Source organism: Ascaphus truei, chromosome 21, assembly GCF_040206685.1.
Source record: "Ascaphus truei isolate aAscTru1 chromosome 21, aAscTru1.hap1, whole genome shotgun sequence".
NCBI lineage: Eukaryota > Metazoa > Chordata > Amphibia > Anura > Ascaphidae > Ascaphus > Ascaphus truei.
In genome coordinates, this window is record NC_134503.1 from 28,533,853 (window position 1) to 28,551,073 (window position 17,221).

The 17,221-nt window shown below is 61.6% G+C and overlaps 1 protein-coding gene across 1 annotated transcript in view; it reads right to left on the reverse strand.

Annotated features, from left to right (window-relative positions):
• Positions 1–1,815: 1,815 nt before the first annotated feature.
• ATP6V1G1 (ATPase H+ transporting V1 subunit G1) overlaps positions 1,816–17,221 on the reverse strand; it is a 17,536-nt gene continuing 2,130 nt past the window's right edge. Inside the window, exons 2-3 of the mRNA XM_075579491.1 lie at positions 4,566–4,666; positions 1,816–2,473 (exon numbers count right to left, since the gene is read on the reverse strand). Coding sequence (XP_075435606.1) covers positions 2,300–2,473; positions 4,566–4,666 — 275 coding nt within the window. The 3' untranslated portion in view covers positions 1,816–2,299. The remainder of the gene's footprint in view (positions 2,474–4,565; positions 4,667–17,221) is intronic.

Below are 17,221 nucleotides of genomic sequence, written 5' to 3' on the forward strand. Positions count from 1 at the left end.
GAGCCCAGCCTGCACTGACCCAGCACCCTGACCAGGTCTGAGACTGAGCCCAGCCTGCACTGACCCAGCACCCTGACCAGTTCTGAGAGACTGAGCCCAGCCTCCACTGACCCAGCACCCTGACCAGGTCTGACTGAGCCCAGCCTGCACTGACCCAGCACCCTGACCAGGTCTGAGAGACTGAGCCCGGCCTGCACTGACCTAGCACCCTGACCAGGTCTGAGACTGAGCCCGGCCTGCACCGACCCAGCACCCTGACCAGGTACGAGACTGAGCACTGACACACATCTGGTGTAAACGCCTTAAGAGACGGGCAAAGGAGTAACTTTCCATTACTCACATTGAGACACTGAAATAGGGTATTTACAGGGTGTGGTACCGGGTCCTATATTTTTCTAAAACCGGGTAACGGGTACCCGGGCAAAATGAATCAGTTTACCCGGACGGGTACCCGGTTACCAGGAAGGCACTTACCTGCAGGGTGAGGAAGACCGCAGCGACATCTAGGCGCAGCAGCAGCAGGACGTCCTAGTGGCGGTGGCAGCAGCCGAAGTCCTTGTTGAGCCAACGGGAACAGCAGGAACAGAGAAAGCAGCATGGAGGAGCTGGCTGTCCAATAGGAACGCTCCTGCTCCGGTCACATGGTTTCCCGGCTCCCACAGGCATCAGCCGTTTGCTCTGTTCCTGCTGCTCCCGTCGGCTCAACAAGGTTCCGACCCGGTGCCGGTCCCAGCACCCTGCTGCCGGGTCCGGGTACTCGGTACATCAGTAGTACAGTACTTGCAGGGTGTGGATGGGGGTAACCCCACAGCGCGGTATAATGTATATAACATTAGTATTGCGGCTTGAACATGATGCAATGCGTCAAAATGAATTAAACATCGGACTATGCATAACATAACGACCTTCAAAACATGCCATGTACATTTTATAAAGGTTTGGAGTTCTTTTTTAGCACTAAAATTGACGCACCTGATTCAAATGTGATCCTGGAGAATGACTGCGTTTACAAGCGGGGTTTAGTATTGCACACATCAGGGGGGTAATGAATTCGTGCAATGGTTAGAGGACGAGCTGGTGGTAATAAGGATCTGCAATGGCGCAGGGCCACAGACAGATATACTAGAGCTTTGCTCCGGCCCCCCACTCCCCAAGTCAGAGGCATGGCAAGCCCTCCCCCTTTCACACCTGTATTTATCTCCCCACTCCCACCGCTATCAATCAATTACCCCCTCACACACCTCCCCATTACAACACACCCACTCCAAATACAAACACACTACACACCCCCAGATACAAAAATCATTTACACCCCCCCTCCCCTAGTACAAACAACACTACTAACTCTCCCCCCCCCCCTCCCACCCAACCACAAATACCACTTACCTCTGGTTGCCACCACCACCAGGCCCCAGCTCTGTCCAGGTGGTGCCTGCCTCTCTCTCCCCCACCAGTGGATGGCGGAAGTCAGGCCCAGCTTCCAACACACTGGCGTGAGAGAGAGGACGGCGTGGGAAGAGGCGACATCAGCTGCGGAGAGCCAAGCAGCAACCAGGAGCCCGGCAGCAGGACACAGAAGTTAGGCCCCGCCAGAGTTCAAGCGCCAGGCGGCCGGGCCCCCATCAGCCATTAACCCCTTGCTGGCAATGGGGATAAAATGAGCACAGAGTATATATCCTGTCTGCGCCCCTAAGAGAAATACATAGGCTTTGACACATGCAAGCTGTGGATGGTGGGAAAAGATCTGCTACTTGTGCCTTAAGAACAAAGCCGAGTTACATTAATACCAATGAATAAAGACACAGGTCTCCAGAGAAAGCTCAAGACATTTTACTTCTAAAAAGAAAGAGAAAGAAACGATCTTTCTGGACAAGAAGCCAATTAGACAGACGACTAAACAGAACGGGACGCGGCTGTGCCAGCAAGAACGCACTTTCAGATTAAAACCAGCACGCCTTCACAAAGCCGAAAACGCTGACACCGTTTCACCATCCTCTCCCGGGTCACTTCCTCTAACATGCCGGAAACCTGCTCTTGTGCAAAAACTTAACACACAAGAGCTACGGGCCAATCCTGCTGTGTAAGCCTGTTCCCCCGACACACGGGACGTGCCGCGTAATCTCGGGCGCCGGGTCCCTCCCTGTCTTTCACCTCCCAGGCTTTGCAAAGACTCACGTGCTACTGACGGATACTAGATAAACAGCAGATTTGTGGGTATTCGGTGAAACATACAGCGAAATAAATAACACCGAAGTAAAGGGGGGGGCAGACAGACGCTGGGGGGCGCTGGCGGCTCAGTCTAGCCGCTCACGCGGTAGTTGATGTGGATCTCCGGCTTGATTTCGCACACCAAGGACAGGATGCTTTCCACGACCAACTCCCTGTTCTTCTTGTAGTCGGCTTCGATGATGACCATCTTCTCAGAGGTCTCTTTCTCCACCTCCTCCGTGCAACTGCCGTGGGAGCCCAGGGCCTGGAGGACAACAGAGATGTAGTCAGATGTCCCAAGTCTCCGGCTGGGCTTATCCCCTTACAAGAGCAGGCACACACTGACCCCAGGGGCCTACTCATCCTACACCTCCCATATCCCAACCACTGGCGTCTACCCCGTATGTGCCAAGCTTAATCTTAGAATCACTCTACTCTTTCCTAAATCTGTCTCCGCGTCTCCCCTGCTGAAATCCCTCTCCTGGCTTCCTATCAAATCCCGCATCTCACACTCAATTCGCCTCCTCACTTTTAAAGCTTTACATTCTTCTGCCCCTCCTTACATCTCAGCCCGGCGATGGGGTCTCCGGGAAGCGCAATATATGTAATAAAGAATAAAACAGTGATGGTGCAATATTGTTAAAGCAAGGTTAGTGAATTCAAATAGTGATGACACGGCTTTCTATATATATACTCACAAACGTGTGAGGTTTTGCAGGCACATAAAGGTATCTTTTAAGGCATTCATTCAATCGCCAGGAGATGCAGAGATCAGTGTTTCCCCGTATGTATGGACTCCCAGGGACCTTATTTAAAAGATACAACTGGACATAGTGCAGACTGTATATATAGTTTATCAAAGGTAAGTAAAATCAGTTACACTCACATATTTTCAGATACAGGTAAGCATTTTAGATCGCAATGGATCTCTCTGGCTGGGTCGATGGTGTCTCAGCTTCCCCTCTCTCGTGGCGTGCGTTCCACCAGTGCGTTCCAGACACCGGAAGTGATGTCATCCGCCGCGTCCACTTCCTGGGGTTCCAGCCGTCTCAGGGATAGAGCGCCACTCTACGCGTTTCACCACATATGTGGTGAAACGCGTAGAGTGACGCTCTATCCCTGAGACGGCTGGAACCCCAGGAAGTGGACGCGGCGGATGACATCACTTCCGGTGTCTGGAACGCACTGGTGGAACGCACGCCACGAGAGAGGGGAAGCTGAGACACCATCGACCCAGCCAGAGAGATCCATTGCGATCTAAAATGCTTACCTGTATCTGAAAATATGTGAGTGTAACTGATTTTACTTACCTTTGATAAACTATATATACAGTCTGCACTATGTCCAGTTGTATCTTTTAAATAAGGTCCCTGGGAGTCCATACATACGGGGAAACACTGATCTCTGCATCTCCTGGCGATTGAATGAATGCCTTAAAAGATACCTTTATGTGCCTGCAAAACCTCACACGTTTGTGAGTATATATATAGAAAGCCGTGTCATCACTATTTGAATTCACTAACCTTGCTTTAACAATATTGCACCATCACTGTTTTATTCTTTATTACATATATTGCGCTTCCCGGAGACCCCATCGCCATTCCGTACCAAGAGGATTGACCGAGCAAACCTCAGCCGGGTCACAGCTGCATCTTCCTATATGTTTATATAAGTATCACTGTTATATTAATTTATACTCTTTATGATTGATATCTGAATATTTAGAGCGCCACATTTTGATAAGTTTCCTTTTGATTACATCTCAGCCCTAATTTCTCGCTATGCACCATCCCGACTCTTGCGTTCTGCTCAAGGATGTCTTCTCTCTACCCCCTTTGTATCTAAAGCCCTCTCCCGCCTTAAACCTTTCTCACTGACTGCCCCACACCTCTGGAATGCTCTTCCCCTCAATACCCGACTAGCACACTCTCTATCCACCTTTAAGACCCTGCTTAAGGAAGCATACGAGTAGCTCTGTGGCTGATAATTTACACCTGATACATAAACCTTGGCCCCTTGCAGACACACTTAGCAGAACACCCTCCTACAGTCTCTGTACGTTCTTCCTACTAACCAATTAGATTGTAAGCTCTTCGGAGCAGGGACTCCTTTTCCTAAGTGTAACTTATGTGTGAAGCGCTTATTCCCATGATCTGTTATTTGTATTATTTGTTATTTATATGATTATATCGCGTGTATTACTGCTGTGACGCGCTATGTACTTTAATGGCGCTATATAAAGACATACATACATATAACGCAAATAGCTTTGCGACTCGTTCAGGATGGGGGGGGGGAATGGGTTGGTGACTCGAGCAGGGTGGGTTTTAGGGTGGGGACTTGGGGTTAATACATACAGCGGCCTCTTTAGACTTGAAGTCCTTCTCCCGCTGCATTCGGTACTGTTCAATCTCTGCCTGAGCCTCCTCCTTGGCTTGCTTCAAACGACGATTCTTCCCTAAGGTGGAGGGTGGAAGAAAATTGTGAGGGGGGGGGTGACTGGGGCACCCAGTCAGGTGACAGGAGGAGGAGCGGAAGAAGTGACACTAGCCAGGTCAGGAGATGGGGGGGGGCGGGGAAAAGAGACAGGGCCACCCCCAGCCAGGTGACAGGAGGGGGGGGGAGTGACGGGGGGAGGAGGGGGGAGTGACGGGGGGAGTGGCGAGGGGATGGGTGGGGAGTGGCGAGGGGATGGGTGGGGAGTGGCGAGGGGATGGGTGGGGAGTGGCGAGGGGATGGGTGGGGAGTGACGAGGGGGGGGGGGAATGACAGGAGGAGGAGGGGGGGAATGACAGGAGGAGGAGGGGAATGACAGGAGGAGGGGGGGGGAATGACAGGAGGAGGGGGGGGGGAATGACAGGAGGAGGGGGGGGAATGACAGGAGGAGGGGGGGGGAATGACAGGAGGGGGGGGAATGACAGGAGGGGGGGAATGACAGGAGGGGGGGAATGACAGGAGGGGGGGAATGACAGGAGGGGGGGAATGACAGGAGGGGGGGGGGAATGACAGGAGGAGGAGGGGGGGGGATGACAGGAGGAGGAGGGGGGGGGGATGACAGGAGGAGGAGGGGGGGGGGATGACAGGAGGAGGAGGGGGGGGGGAATGACAGGAGGAGGAGGGGGGGGGAATGACAGGAGGAGGAGGGGGGGGAATGACAGGAGGAGGAGGGGGGGGAATGACAGGAGGAGGAGGGGGGGGGGAATGACAGGAGGAGGAGGGGGGGGGGAATGACAGGAGGAGGAGGGGGGGGGGAATGACAGGAGGAGGAGGGGGGGGGAATGACAGGAGGAGGAGGGGGGGGGAATGACAGGAGGAGGAGGGGGGGGGAATGACAGGAGGAGGAGGAGGGGGGAATGACAGGAGGAGGGGGGGGGGGGAATGACAGGAGGAGGAGGGGGGGGGAATGACAGGAGGAGGAGGGGGGGGGAATGACAGGAGGAGGAGGGGGGAATGACAGGAGGAGGAGGGGGGAATGACAGGAGGAGGGGGGAATGACAGGAGGAGGGGGGAATGACAGGAGGAGGAGGGGGGAATGAATGGAGGAGGAGGGGGGGAATGAATGGAGGAGGAGGGGGGAATGACATGGAGGAGGAGGGGGGAATGACAGGAGGAGGAGGGGGGGGATGAAAGGAGGAGGAGGGGGGGGTGACAGGAGGAGGAGGGGGGGATGACAGGAGGAGGAGGGGGGAATGACAGGAGGAGGAGGGGGGAATGACAGGAGGAGGAGGGGGGAATGACAGGAGGAGGAGGGGGGAATGACAGGAGGAGGAGGGGGGAATGACAGGAGGAGGAGGGGGGGGATGACAGGAGGAGGAGGAGGGGGGGAATGACAGGAGGAGGAGGAGGGGGGGAATGACAGGAGGAGGGGAGGAATGACAGGAGGAGGAGGAGGAGGGGGGGGGGAATGACAGGAGGAGGAGGGGGGGAATGACAGGAGGAGGAGGGGGGGAATGACAGGAGGAGGAGGGGGGGAATGACAGGAGGAGGAGGGGGGGAATGACAGGAGGAGGAGGGGGGAATGACAGGAGGAGGAGGGGGGGAATGACAGGAGGAGGAGGGGGGAATGACAGGAGGAGGAGGGGGGGTGACAGGCGGAGGAGATGGGGGGGGAATGACAGGAGGAGGAGGAGGGGGGGGAATGACAGGAGGAGGAGGGGGGGAATGACAGGAGGAGGAGGAGGGGGGGAATGACAGGAGGAGGAGGAGGGGGGGGAATGACAGGAGGAGGAGGAGGGGGGGGAATGACAGGAGGAGGAGGGGGGGAATGACAGGAGGAGGAGGGGGGGAATGACAGGAGGAGGAGGGGGGGAATGACAGGAGGAGGAGGGGGGGAATGACAGGAGGAGGAGGGGGGAATGACAGGAGGAGGAGGGGGGGAATGACAGGAGGAGGAGGGGGGAATGACAGGAGGAGGAGGGGGGAATGACAGGAGGAGGGGGGGGAATGACAGGAGGAGGGGGGGGAATAACAGGGGGGGGATGACAGGAGGGGGGGAATGACAGGAGGAGGAGGGGGGGGGATGACAGGAGGAGGAGGGGGGGGGATGACAGGAGGAGGGGGGGAATGACAGGAGGAGGAGGGGGGGGAATGACAGGAGGAGGAGGGGGGGTGACAGGAGGAGGAGATGGGGGGGGGGAATGACAGGAGGAGGAGGAGGGGGGGGAATGACAGGAGGAGGAGGGGGGAATGACAGGAGGAGGAGGGGGGAATGACAGGAGGAGGAGGGGGGGGAATGACAGGAGGAGGAGGGGGGAATGACAGGAGGAGGAGGGGGGAATGACAGGGGGGGGGAATGACAGGAGGGGGGGAATGACAGGAGGAGGAGGGGGGGGAATGACAGGAGGAGGAGGGGGGGGGAATGACAGGAGGAGGGGGGGGAATGACAGGAGGAGGAGGGGGGGGGAATGACAGGAGGAGGAGGGGGGGGGGAATGACAGGAGGAGGAGGGGGGGGGGAATGACAGGAGGAGGAGGGGGGGGGAATGACAGGAGGAGGAGGGGGGGAATGACAGGAGGAGGAGGGGGGAATGACAGGAGGAGGAGGGGGGAATGACAGGAGGAGGGGGGGGAATGACAGGAGGAGGGGGGGGAATAACAGGGGGGGGGATGACAGGAGGGGGGGAATGACAGGAGGAGGAGGGGGGGGGATGACAGGAGGAGGAGGGGGGGGATGACAGGAGGAGGGGGGGAATGACAGGAGGAGGAGGGGGGGAATGACAGGAGGAGGAGGGGGGGTGACAGGAGGAGGAGATGGGGGGGGGAATGACAGGAGGAGGAGGAGGGGGGGGAATGACAGGAGGAGGAGGGGGGAATGACAGGAGGAGGAGGGGGGAATGACAGGAGGAGGAGGGGGGGGAATGACAGGAGGAGGAGGGGGGAATGACAGGAGGAGGAGGGGGGAATGACAGGGGGGGGGAATGACAGGAGGGGGGGAATGACAGGAGGAGGAGGGGGGGGGATGACAGGAGGAGGAGGGGGGGGAATGACAGGAGGAGGAGGGGGGGGGGGAATGACAGGAGGAGGGGGGGGAATGACAGGAGGAGGAGGGGGGGGGAATGACAGGAGGAGGAGGGGGGGGGGAATGACAGGAGGAGGAGGGGGGGGGAATGACAGGAGGATGAGGGGGGGGAATGACAGGAGGAGGAGGGGGGAATGACAGGAGGAGGAGGGGGGGAATGACAGGAGGAGGAGGGGGGGGGAATGACAGGAGGAGGAGGGGGGGGAATGACAGGAGGAGGAGGGGGGGGAATGACAGGAGGAGGAGGGGGGAATGACAGGAGGAGGAGGGGGGGAATGACAGGAGGAGGAGGGGGGGAATGACAGGAGGAGGAGGGGGGGAATGATAGGAGGAGGAGGGGGGGGAATGACAGGAGGAGGGGGGGAATGACAGGAGGAGGGGGGGGAATGACAGGAGGAGGAGGGGGGGAATGGCAGGAGGAGGAGGGGGGGAATGACAGGAGGAGGAGGGGGGGAATGACAGGAGGAGGAGGGGGGGAATGACAGGAGGAGGAGGGGGGGGGGATGACAGGAGGAGGAGGGGGGGAATGACAGGAGGAGGAGGGGGGGAATGACAGGAGGAGGAGGGGGGGAATGACAGGAGGAGGAGGGGGGGAATGACAGGAGGAGGAGGGGGGGATGACAGGAGGAGGAGGGGGGAATGACAGGAGGAGGAGGGGGGAATGACAGGAGGAGGAGGGGGGAATGACAGGAGGAGGAGGGGGGAATGACAGGAGGAGGAGGGGGGGAATGACAGGAGGCGGGTGGGAATGACAGGAGGAGGAGGCGGGTGGGAATGACAGGAGGAGGGGGGGAATGACAGGAGGAGGAGGGGGGAATGACAGGAGGAGGAGGGGGGGAATGACAGGAGGAGGAGGGGGGAATGACAGGAGGAGGAGGGGGGAATGACAGGAGGAGGAGGGGGGAATGACAGGAGGAGGAGGGGGGAATGACAGGAGGAGGAGGGGGGAATGACAGGAGGAGGAGGGGGGGGAATGACAGGAGGAGGAGGGGGGGAATGACAGGAGGAGGAGGGGGGGAATGACAGGAGGAGGAGGGGGGGATGACAGGAGGAGGAGGGGGGAATGACAGGAGGAGGAGGGGGGAATGACAGGAGGAGGAGGGGGGAATGACAGGAGGAGGAGGGGGGAATGACAGGAGGAGGAGGGGGGGAATGACAGGAGGCGGGTGGGAATGACAGGAGGAGGAGGCGGGTGGGAATGACAGGAGGAGGGGGGGAATGACAGGAGGAGGAGGGGGGAATGACAGGAGGAGGAGGGGGGGAATGACAGGAGGAGGAGGGGGGAATGACAGGAGGAGGAGGGGGGAATGACAGGAGGAGGAGGGGGGAATGACAGGAGGAGGAGGGGGGAATGACAGGAGGAGGAGGGGGGAATGACAGGAGGAGGAGGGGGGAATGACAGGAGGAGGAGGGGGGAATGACAGGAGGAGGAGGGGGGGGAATGACAGGAGGAGGAGGGGGGGAATGACAGGAGGAGGAGGGGGGGGAATGACAGGAGGAGGAGGGGGGGAATGACAGGAGGAGGAGGGGGGAATGACAGGAGGAGGAGGGGGGGAATGACAGGAGGAGGAGGGGGGGGATGACAGGAGGAGGAGGGGGGGGATGACAGGAGGAGGAGGGGGGGAATGACAGGAGGAGGAGGGGGGAATGACAGGAGGAGGAGGGGGGGAATGACAGGAGGAGGAGGGGGGGGAATGACAGGAGGAGGAGGGGGGGAATGACAGGAGGAGGGGGGGAATGACAGGAGGAGGAGGGGGGAATGACAGGAGGAGGAGGGGGGAATGACAGGAGGAGGAGGGGGGGGAATGACAGGAGGAGGAGGGGGGGGAATGACAGGAGGAGGGGGGGGGAATGACAGGAGGAGGGGGGGGAATGACAGGAGGAGGAGGGGGGAATGACAGGAGGAGGAGGGGGGAATGACAGGAGGAGGAGGGGGGGAATGACAGGAGGAGGAGGGGGGAATGACAGGAGGAGGAGGGGGGAATGACAGGAGGAGGAGAGGGGGGAATGACAGGAGGAGGAGGGGGGGGGATGACAGGAGGAGGTAGGGGGGGGAATGACAGGAGGAGGAGGGGGGGAATGACAGGAGGAGGAGGGGGGGGATGACAGGAGGAGGAGGGGGGGATGACAGGAGGAGGAGGGGGGGATGACAGGAGGAGGAGGGGGGGAATGACAGGAGGAGGAGGGGGGGATGACAGGAGGAGGAGGGGGGGGATGACAGGAGGAGGAGGGGGGGGGATGACAGGAGGAGGGGGGGGATGACAGGAGTAGGAGGGGGGAATGACAGGAGTAGGAGGGGGGGGATGACAGGAGGAGGAGGGGGGGGATGACAGGAGGAGGAGGGGGGGGATGACAGGAGGAGGAGGAGGGGGGGAATGACAGAAGGAGGAGGAGGGGGGGAATGACAGGAGGAGGAGGAGGGGGGGAATGACAGGAGGAGGAGGGGGGGAATGACAGGAGGAGGAGGGGGGGGGGATGACAGGAGGAGGAGGAGGGGGGGGGAATGACAGGAGGAGGAGGGGGGGAATGACAGGAGGAGGAGGGGGAATGACAGGAGGAGGAGGGGGGAATGACAGGAGGAGGAGGGGGGAATGACAGGAGGAGGGGGGGATGACAGGAGGAGGGGGAATGACAGGAGGGGGGGGAATGAATGGAGGAGGAGGGGGGGTATGACAGGAGGAGGGGGGGAATGACAGGAGGAGGAGGGGGGAATGACAGGAGGAGGGGGGGGGAATGACAGGGGGGGGAATGACAGGAGGGGGGGAATGACAGGAGGAGGAGGGGGGGGATGACAGGAGGAGGAGGGGGGGGAATGACAGGAGGAGGAGGGGGGGAATGACAGGAGGAGGAGGGGGGGGGAATGACAGGAAGAGGAGGCGGGTGGGAATGACAGGAGGAGGAGGGGGGGGAATGACAGGAGGAGGAGGGGGAATGACAGGAGGAGGAGGGGGGGAATGACAGGAGGAGGAGGGGGGAATGAAAGGAGGAGGGGGGGGGGAATGACAGGAGGAGGAGGGGGGGAATGACAGGAGGAGGAGGGGGGGGAATGAAAGGAGGAGGGGGGGGAATGACAGGAGGAGGAGGCGGGTGGGAATGACAGGAGGAGGAGGGGGGAATGACAGGAGGAGGAGGGGAGGGATGACAGGAGGAGGAGGGGGGGGGTGACAGGAGGAGGAGGGGGGGGAATGACAGGAGGAGGAGGGGGGGAATGACAGGAGGAGAGGGGGGGAATGACAGGAGGAGGAGGGGGGGGAATGACAGGAGGAGGAGGGGGGGAATGACAGGAGGAGGAGGGGGGGGAATGACAGGAGGAGGAGGGGGGAATGACAGGAGGAGGAGGGGGGGAATGACAGGAGGAGGAGGGGGGGAATGACAGGAGGAGGAGGGGGGGAATGACAGGAGGAGGAAGGGGGGGAATGACAGGAGGAGGAAGGGGGGGAATGACAGGAGGAGGAGGGGGGGGGGTGACAGGAGGAGGAGGGGGGGAATGACAGGAGGAGGGGGGGGGGAATGACAGGAGGAGGAGGGGGGGGAATGACAGGAGGAGGAGGGGGGGAATGACAGGAGGAGGAGGGGGGGGGAATGACAGGAGGAGGGGGAGGAGGGGGGGGGAATGACAGGAGGAGGAGGAGGGGGGGAATGACAGGAGGAGGAGGGGGGGAATGACAGGAGGAGGAGGGGGGGAATGACAGGAGGAGGAGGGGGGGGAATGACAGGAGGAGGAGGGGGGGGAATGACAGGAGGAGATGGGGGGGGAATGACAGGAGGAGGAGGGGGGGGGATGACAGGAGGAGGAGGAGGGGGGGGGGAATGACAGGAGGAGGGGGGGGAAATGACAGGAGGAGGAGGGGGGGGGAATGACAGGAGGAGGAGGGGGGGGAATGACAGGAGGAGATGGGGGGGGAATGACAGGAGGAGGAGGGGGGGGGATGACAGGAGGAGGAGGGGGGGGGGAATGACAGGAGGAGGGGGGGGAAATGACAGGAGGAGGGGGGGGAATGACAGGAGGAGGAGGGGGGGAATGACAGGAGGAGGAGGGGGGGATGACAGGAGGAGGAGGGGGGGGATGACAGGAGGAGGAGGGGGGGAATGACAGGAGGAGGAGGGGGGGAATGACAGGAGGAGGAGGGGGGGAATGACAGGAGGAGGAGGGGGGGAATGACAGGAGGAGGAGGGGGGGAATGACAGGAGGAGGAGGGGGGGAATGACAGGAGGAGGAGGGGGGGAATGACAGGAGGAGGAGGGGGGGAATGACAGGAGGAGGAGGGGGGGAATGACAGGAGGAGGAGGGGGGGAATGACAGGAGGAGGAGGGGGGGAATGACAGGAGGAGGGGGGGGAATGACAGGAGGAGGAGGGGGGAATGACAGGAGGAGGAGGGGGGGGAATGACAGGAGGAGGAGGGGGGGAATGACAGGAGGAGGGGGGGGGAATGACAGGAGGAGGGGGGGGAATGACAGGAGGAGGAGGGGGGAATGACAGGAGGAGGAGTGGGGAATGACAGGAGGAGGAGGGGGGAATGACAGGAGGAGGAGGGGGGAATGACAGGAGGAGGAGGGGGGAATGACAGGAGGAGGAGGGGGGGAATGACAGGAGGAGGAGGGGGGGGATGACAGGAGGAGGGGGGGGAAGGAGGAGGAGGGGGGGAATGACAGGAGGAGGAGGGGGGGATGACAGGAGGAGGAGGGGGGGATGACAGGAGGAGGAGGGGGGGAATGACAGGAGGAGGAGGGGGGGGATGACAGGAGGAGGAGGGGGGGGATGACAGGAGTAGGAGGGGGGGAATGACAGGAGTAGGAGGGGGGAATGACAGGAGGAGGGGGGAATGACAGGAGGAGGAGGGGGGGGATGACAGGAGGAGGAGGGGGGGGATGACCGGAGGAGGAGGAGGGGGGGAATGACAGGAGGAGGAGGAGGGGGGGAATGACAGAAGGAGGAGGAGGGGGGGAATGACAGGAGGAGGAGGGGGGGAATGACAGGAGGAGGAGGGGGGGAATGACAGGAGGAGGAGGGGGGGGGATGACAGGAGGAGGAGGAGGGGGGGGGAATGACAGGAGGAGGAGGGGGGGAATGACAGGAGGAGGAGGGGGGAATGACAGGAGGAGGAGGGGGGAATGACAGGAGGAGGAGGGGGGAATGACAGGAGGAGGAGGGGGGAATGACAGGAGGAGGGGGGGATGACAGGAGGAGGGGGAATGACAGGAGGGGGGGGGAATGAATGGAGGAGGAGGGGGGGTATGACAGGAGGAGGGGGGAATGACAGGAGGAGGAGGGGGGGAATGACAGGAGGAGGAGGGGGGAATGACAGGAGGAGGGGGGGGGAATGACAGGGGGGGGGAATGACAGGAGGGGGGGAATGACAGGAGGAGGAGGGGGGGGATGACAGGAGGAGGAGGGGGGGGAATGACAGGAGGAGGAGGGGGGGGAATGACAGGAGGAGGAGGGGGGGGGAATGACAGGAAGAGGAGGCGGGTGGGAATGACAGGAGGAGGAGGGGGGGGAATGACAGGAGGAGGAGGGGGGAATGACAGGAGGAGGAGGGGGGAATGAAAGGAGGAGGGGGGGGGAATGACAGGAGGAGGAGGGGGGGAATGACAGGAGGAGGAGGGGGGGAATGACAGGAGGAGGAGGGGGGGGAATGAAAGGAGGAGGGGGGGGAATGACAGGAGGAGGAGGCGGGTGGGAATGACAGGAGGAGGAGGGGGGAATGACAGGAGGAGGAGGGGAGGGATGACAGGAGGAGGAGGGGGGGGTGACAGGAGGAGGAGGGGGGAATGACAGGAGGAGGAGGGGGGGGAATGACAGGAGGAAGAGGGGGGGAATGACAGGAGGAGGAGGGGGGAATGACAGGAGGAGGAGGGGGGGAATGACAGGAGGAGGAGGGGGGAATGACAGGAGGAGGAGGGGGGGAATGACAGGAGGAGGAGGGGGGGAATGACAGGAGGAGGAGGGGGGGAATGACAGGAGGAGGAGGGGGGGAATGACAGGAGGAGGAAGGGGGGGAATGACAGGAGGAGGAGGGGGGGGGATGACAGGAGGAGGAGGGGGGGGGGAATGACAGGAGGAGGAGGGGGGGGGAATGACAGGAGGAGGAGGGGGGGGAATGACAGGAGGAGGAGGGGGGGGAATGACAGGAGGAGGAGGGGGGGGGAATGACAGGAGGAGGAGGGGGGGAATGACAGGAGGAGGAGGAGGGGGGGGAATGACAGGAGGAGGAGGGGGGAATGACAGGAGGAGGAGGGGGGGAATGACAGGAGGAGGAGGGGGGGGAATGACAGGAGGAGGAGGGGGGGGGATGACAGGAGGAGGGGGGGGGGAATGACAGGAGGAGGGGGGGAAATGACAGGAGGAGGAGGGGGGGAATGACAGGAGGAGGAGGGGGGGAATGACAGGAGGAGGAGGGGGGGGAATGACAGGAGGAGGAGGGGGGAATGAATGGAGGAAGAGGGGGGGAATGAATGGAGGAGGAGGGGGGGAATGAATGGAGGAGGAGGGGGGGAATGAATGGAGGAGGAGGGGGGGAATGAATGGAGGAGGAGGGGGGGAATGACAGGAGGAGGAGGGGGGGAATGACAGGAGGAGGGGGGGGGGAATGAATGGAGGAGGAGGGGGGAATGACAGGAGGAGGAGGGGGGAATGACAGGAGGAGGAGGGGGGGGATGACAGGAGGAGGAGGAGCGGGGGGATGACAGAAGGAGGAGGAGCGGGGGGATGACAGGAGGAGGAGGGGGGGATGACAGGAGGAGGGGGGGATGACAGGAGGAGGGGGGGGATGACAGGAGGAGGAGGAGGAGGGGGAATGACAGGAGGAGGAGGAGGGGGAATGACAGGAGGAGGAGGAGGGGGGGAATGACAGGAGGAGGAGGAGGGGGGGATGACAGGAGGAGGAGGAGGGGGGGAATGACAGGAGCAGGAGGGGGGGAATGACAGGAGCAGGAGGGGGGGAATGACAGGAGGAGGAGGGGGAGAATGACAGGAGGAGGAGGGGGGGGTGACAGGAGGAGGAGGGGGGATGACAGGAGCAGGAGGAGGGGGGGGGGAATGACAGGAGGAGGAGGGGGGGGAATGACAGGAGGAGGAGGGGGGGAATGACAGGAGGAGGAGGGGGGGAATGACAGGAGGAGGAGGGGGGGAATGACAGGAGATGGGGGGAATGACAGGAGGAGGGGGGGAATGACAGGAGGAGGGGGGGGAATGACAGGAGGAGGAGGGGGGAATGACAGGAGGAGGAGGGGGGAATGACAGGAGGAGGAGGGGGGAATGACAGGAAGAGGAGGGGGGGGGAATGACAGGAGGAGGAGGGGGGGAATGACAGGAGGAGGAGGGGGGGAATGACAGGAGGAGGAGGGGGGGAATGACAGGAGGAGGGGGGAGGAATGACAGGAGGAGGAGGGGGGGAATGACAGGAGGAGGAGGGGGGAATGACAGGAGGAGGAGGGGGGGAATGACAGGAGGAGGAGGGGGGAATGACAGGAGGAGGAGGGGGGGAATGACAGGAGGAGGAGGGGGGGAATGACAGGAGGAGGAGGGGGGGGAATGACAGGAGGAGGAAGGGGGGGAATGACAGGAGGAGGAGGGGGGGAATGACAGGAGGAGGAGGGGGGGGATGACAGGAGGAGGAGGGGGGGGGAATGACAGGAGGAGGAGGGGGGGGAATGACAGGAGGAGGAGGGGGGGGAATGACAGGAAGAGGAGGGGGGGGAATGACAGGAGGAGGAGGGGGGGGGAATGACAGGAGGAGGAGGGGGGGAATGACAGGAGGAGGAGGAGGGGGGGGGAATGACAGGAGGAGGAGGGGGGAATGACAGGAGGAGGAGGGGGGGGGGTGACAGGAGGAGGAGGAGGGGGGGAATGACAGGAGGAGGAGGGGGGGGGGATGACAGGAGGAGGAGGGGGGGGGATGACAGGAGGAGGAGGGGGGGAAATGACAGGAGGAGGAGGGGGGGAATGACAGGAGGAGGAGGGGGGGAATGACAGGAGGAGGAGGGGGGGAATGACAGGAGGAGGAGGGGGGGAATGACAGGAGGAGGGGGGGAATGAATGGAGGAGGAGGGGGGGAATGAATGGAGGAGGAGGGGGGGAATGAATGGAGGAGGAGGGGGGGAATGACAGGAGGAGGAGGGGGAGAGGGGAGGAGGGGGAAAGGAGGAGGGGGGGGGATGACAGGAGGAGGAGGGGGGAATGAAAGGAGGAGGAGGGGGAATGACAGGAGGAGGAGGGGGGAATGACAGGAGGAGGAGGAGGGGGGGATGACAGGAGGAGGAGGAGCGGGGGGATGACAGGAGGAGGAGAGGGGGGATGACAGGAGGAGGAGGGGGGATGACAGGAGGAGGGGGAGGAGGAGGGGGGGGATGACAGGAGGAGGAGGAGGGGGAATGACAGGAGGAGGAGGAGGGGGGGAATGACAGGAGGAGGAGGAGGGGGGGAATGACAGGAGGAGGAGGAGGGGGGGAATGACAGGAGCAGGAGGGGGGGGAATGACAGGAGCAGGAGGGGGGGGAATGACAGGAGGAGGAGGGGGAGAATGACAGGAGGAGGAGGGGGGGTGACAGGAGGAGGAGGGGGGATGACAGGAGCAGGAGGAGGGGGGGGGAATGACAGGAGCAGGAGGAGGGGGGGAATGACAGGAGGAGGAGGGGGGGAATGACAGGAGGAGGAGGGGGGGAATGACAGGAGGAGGAGGGGGGGAATGACAGGAGGAGGGGGAATGACAGGAGGAGGGGGGAATGACAGGAGAGAGGGGGGGGAATGACAGGAGGAGGAGGGGGAATGACAGGAGGAGGAGGGGGGAATGACAGGAGGAGGAGGGGGGGAATGACAGGAAGAGGAGGGGGGGGAATGACAGGAGGAGGAGGGGGGGAATGACAGGAGGAGGGGGGGAATGACAGGAGGAGGGGGAATGACAGGAGGAGGGGGGAATGACAGGAGGAGGGGGGGGAATGACAGGAGGAGGAGGGGGGGAATGACAGGAGGAGGAGGGGGGGGAATGACAGGAGGAGGAGGGGGGGAATGACAGGAGGAGGAGGGGGGGGAATGACAGGAGGAGGAGGGGGGGGAATGACAGGAGGAGGAGGGGGGGGGATTGACAGGAGGAGGAGGGGGGGGAATGACAGGAGGCGATGGGGGGGAATGACAGGAGGCGATGGGGGGGGAATGACAGGAGGAGGAGGGGGGGAATGACAGGAGGAGGAGGGGGGGAATGACAGGAGGAGGGGGGGGGGAATGACAGGAGGAGGAGGGGGGGGAATGACAGGAGGAGGAGGGGGGAATGACAGGAGGAGGGGGGGGGAATGACAGGAGGAGGAGGGGGGGGGAATGACAGGAGGAGGAGGGGGGGGAATGACAGGAGGAGGAGGGGGGGAATGACAGGAGGAGGAGGGGGGGGGATGACAGGAGGAGGAGGGGGGGGATGACAGGAGGAGGAGGGGGGAATGACAGGAGGAGGAGGGAGGGGGAATGACAGGAGGAGGAGGAGGGGGGGAATGACAGGGGGAGGA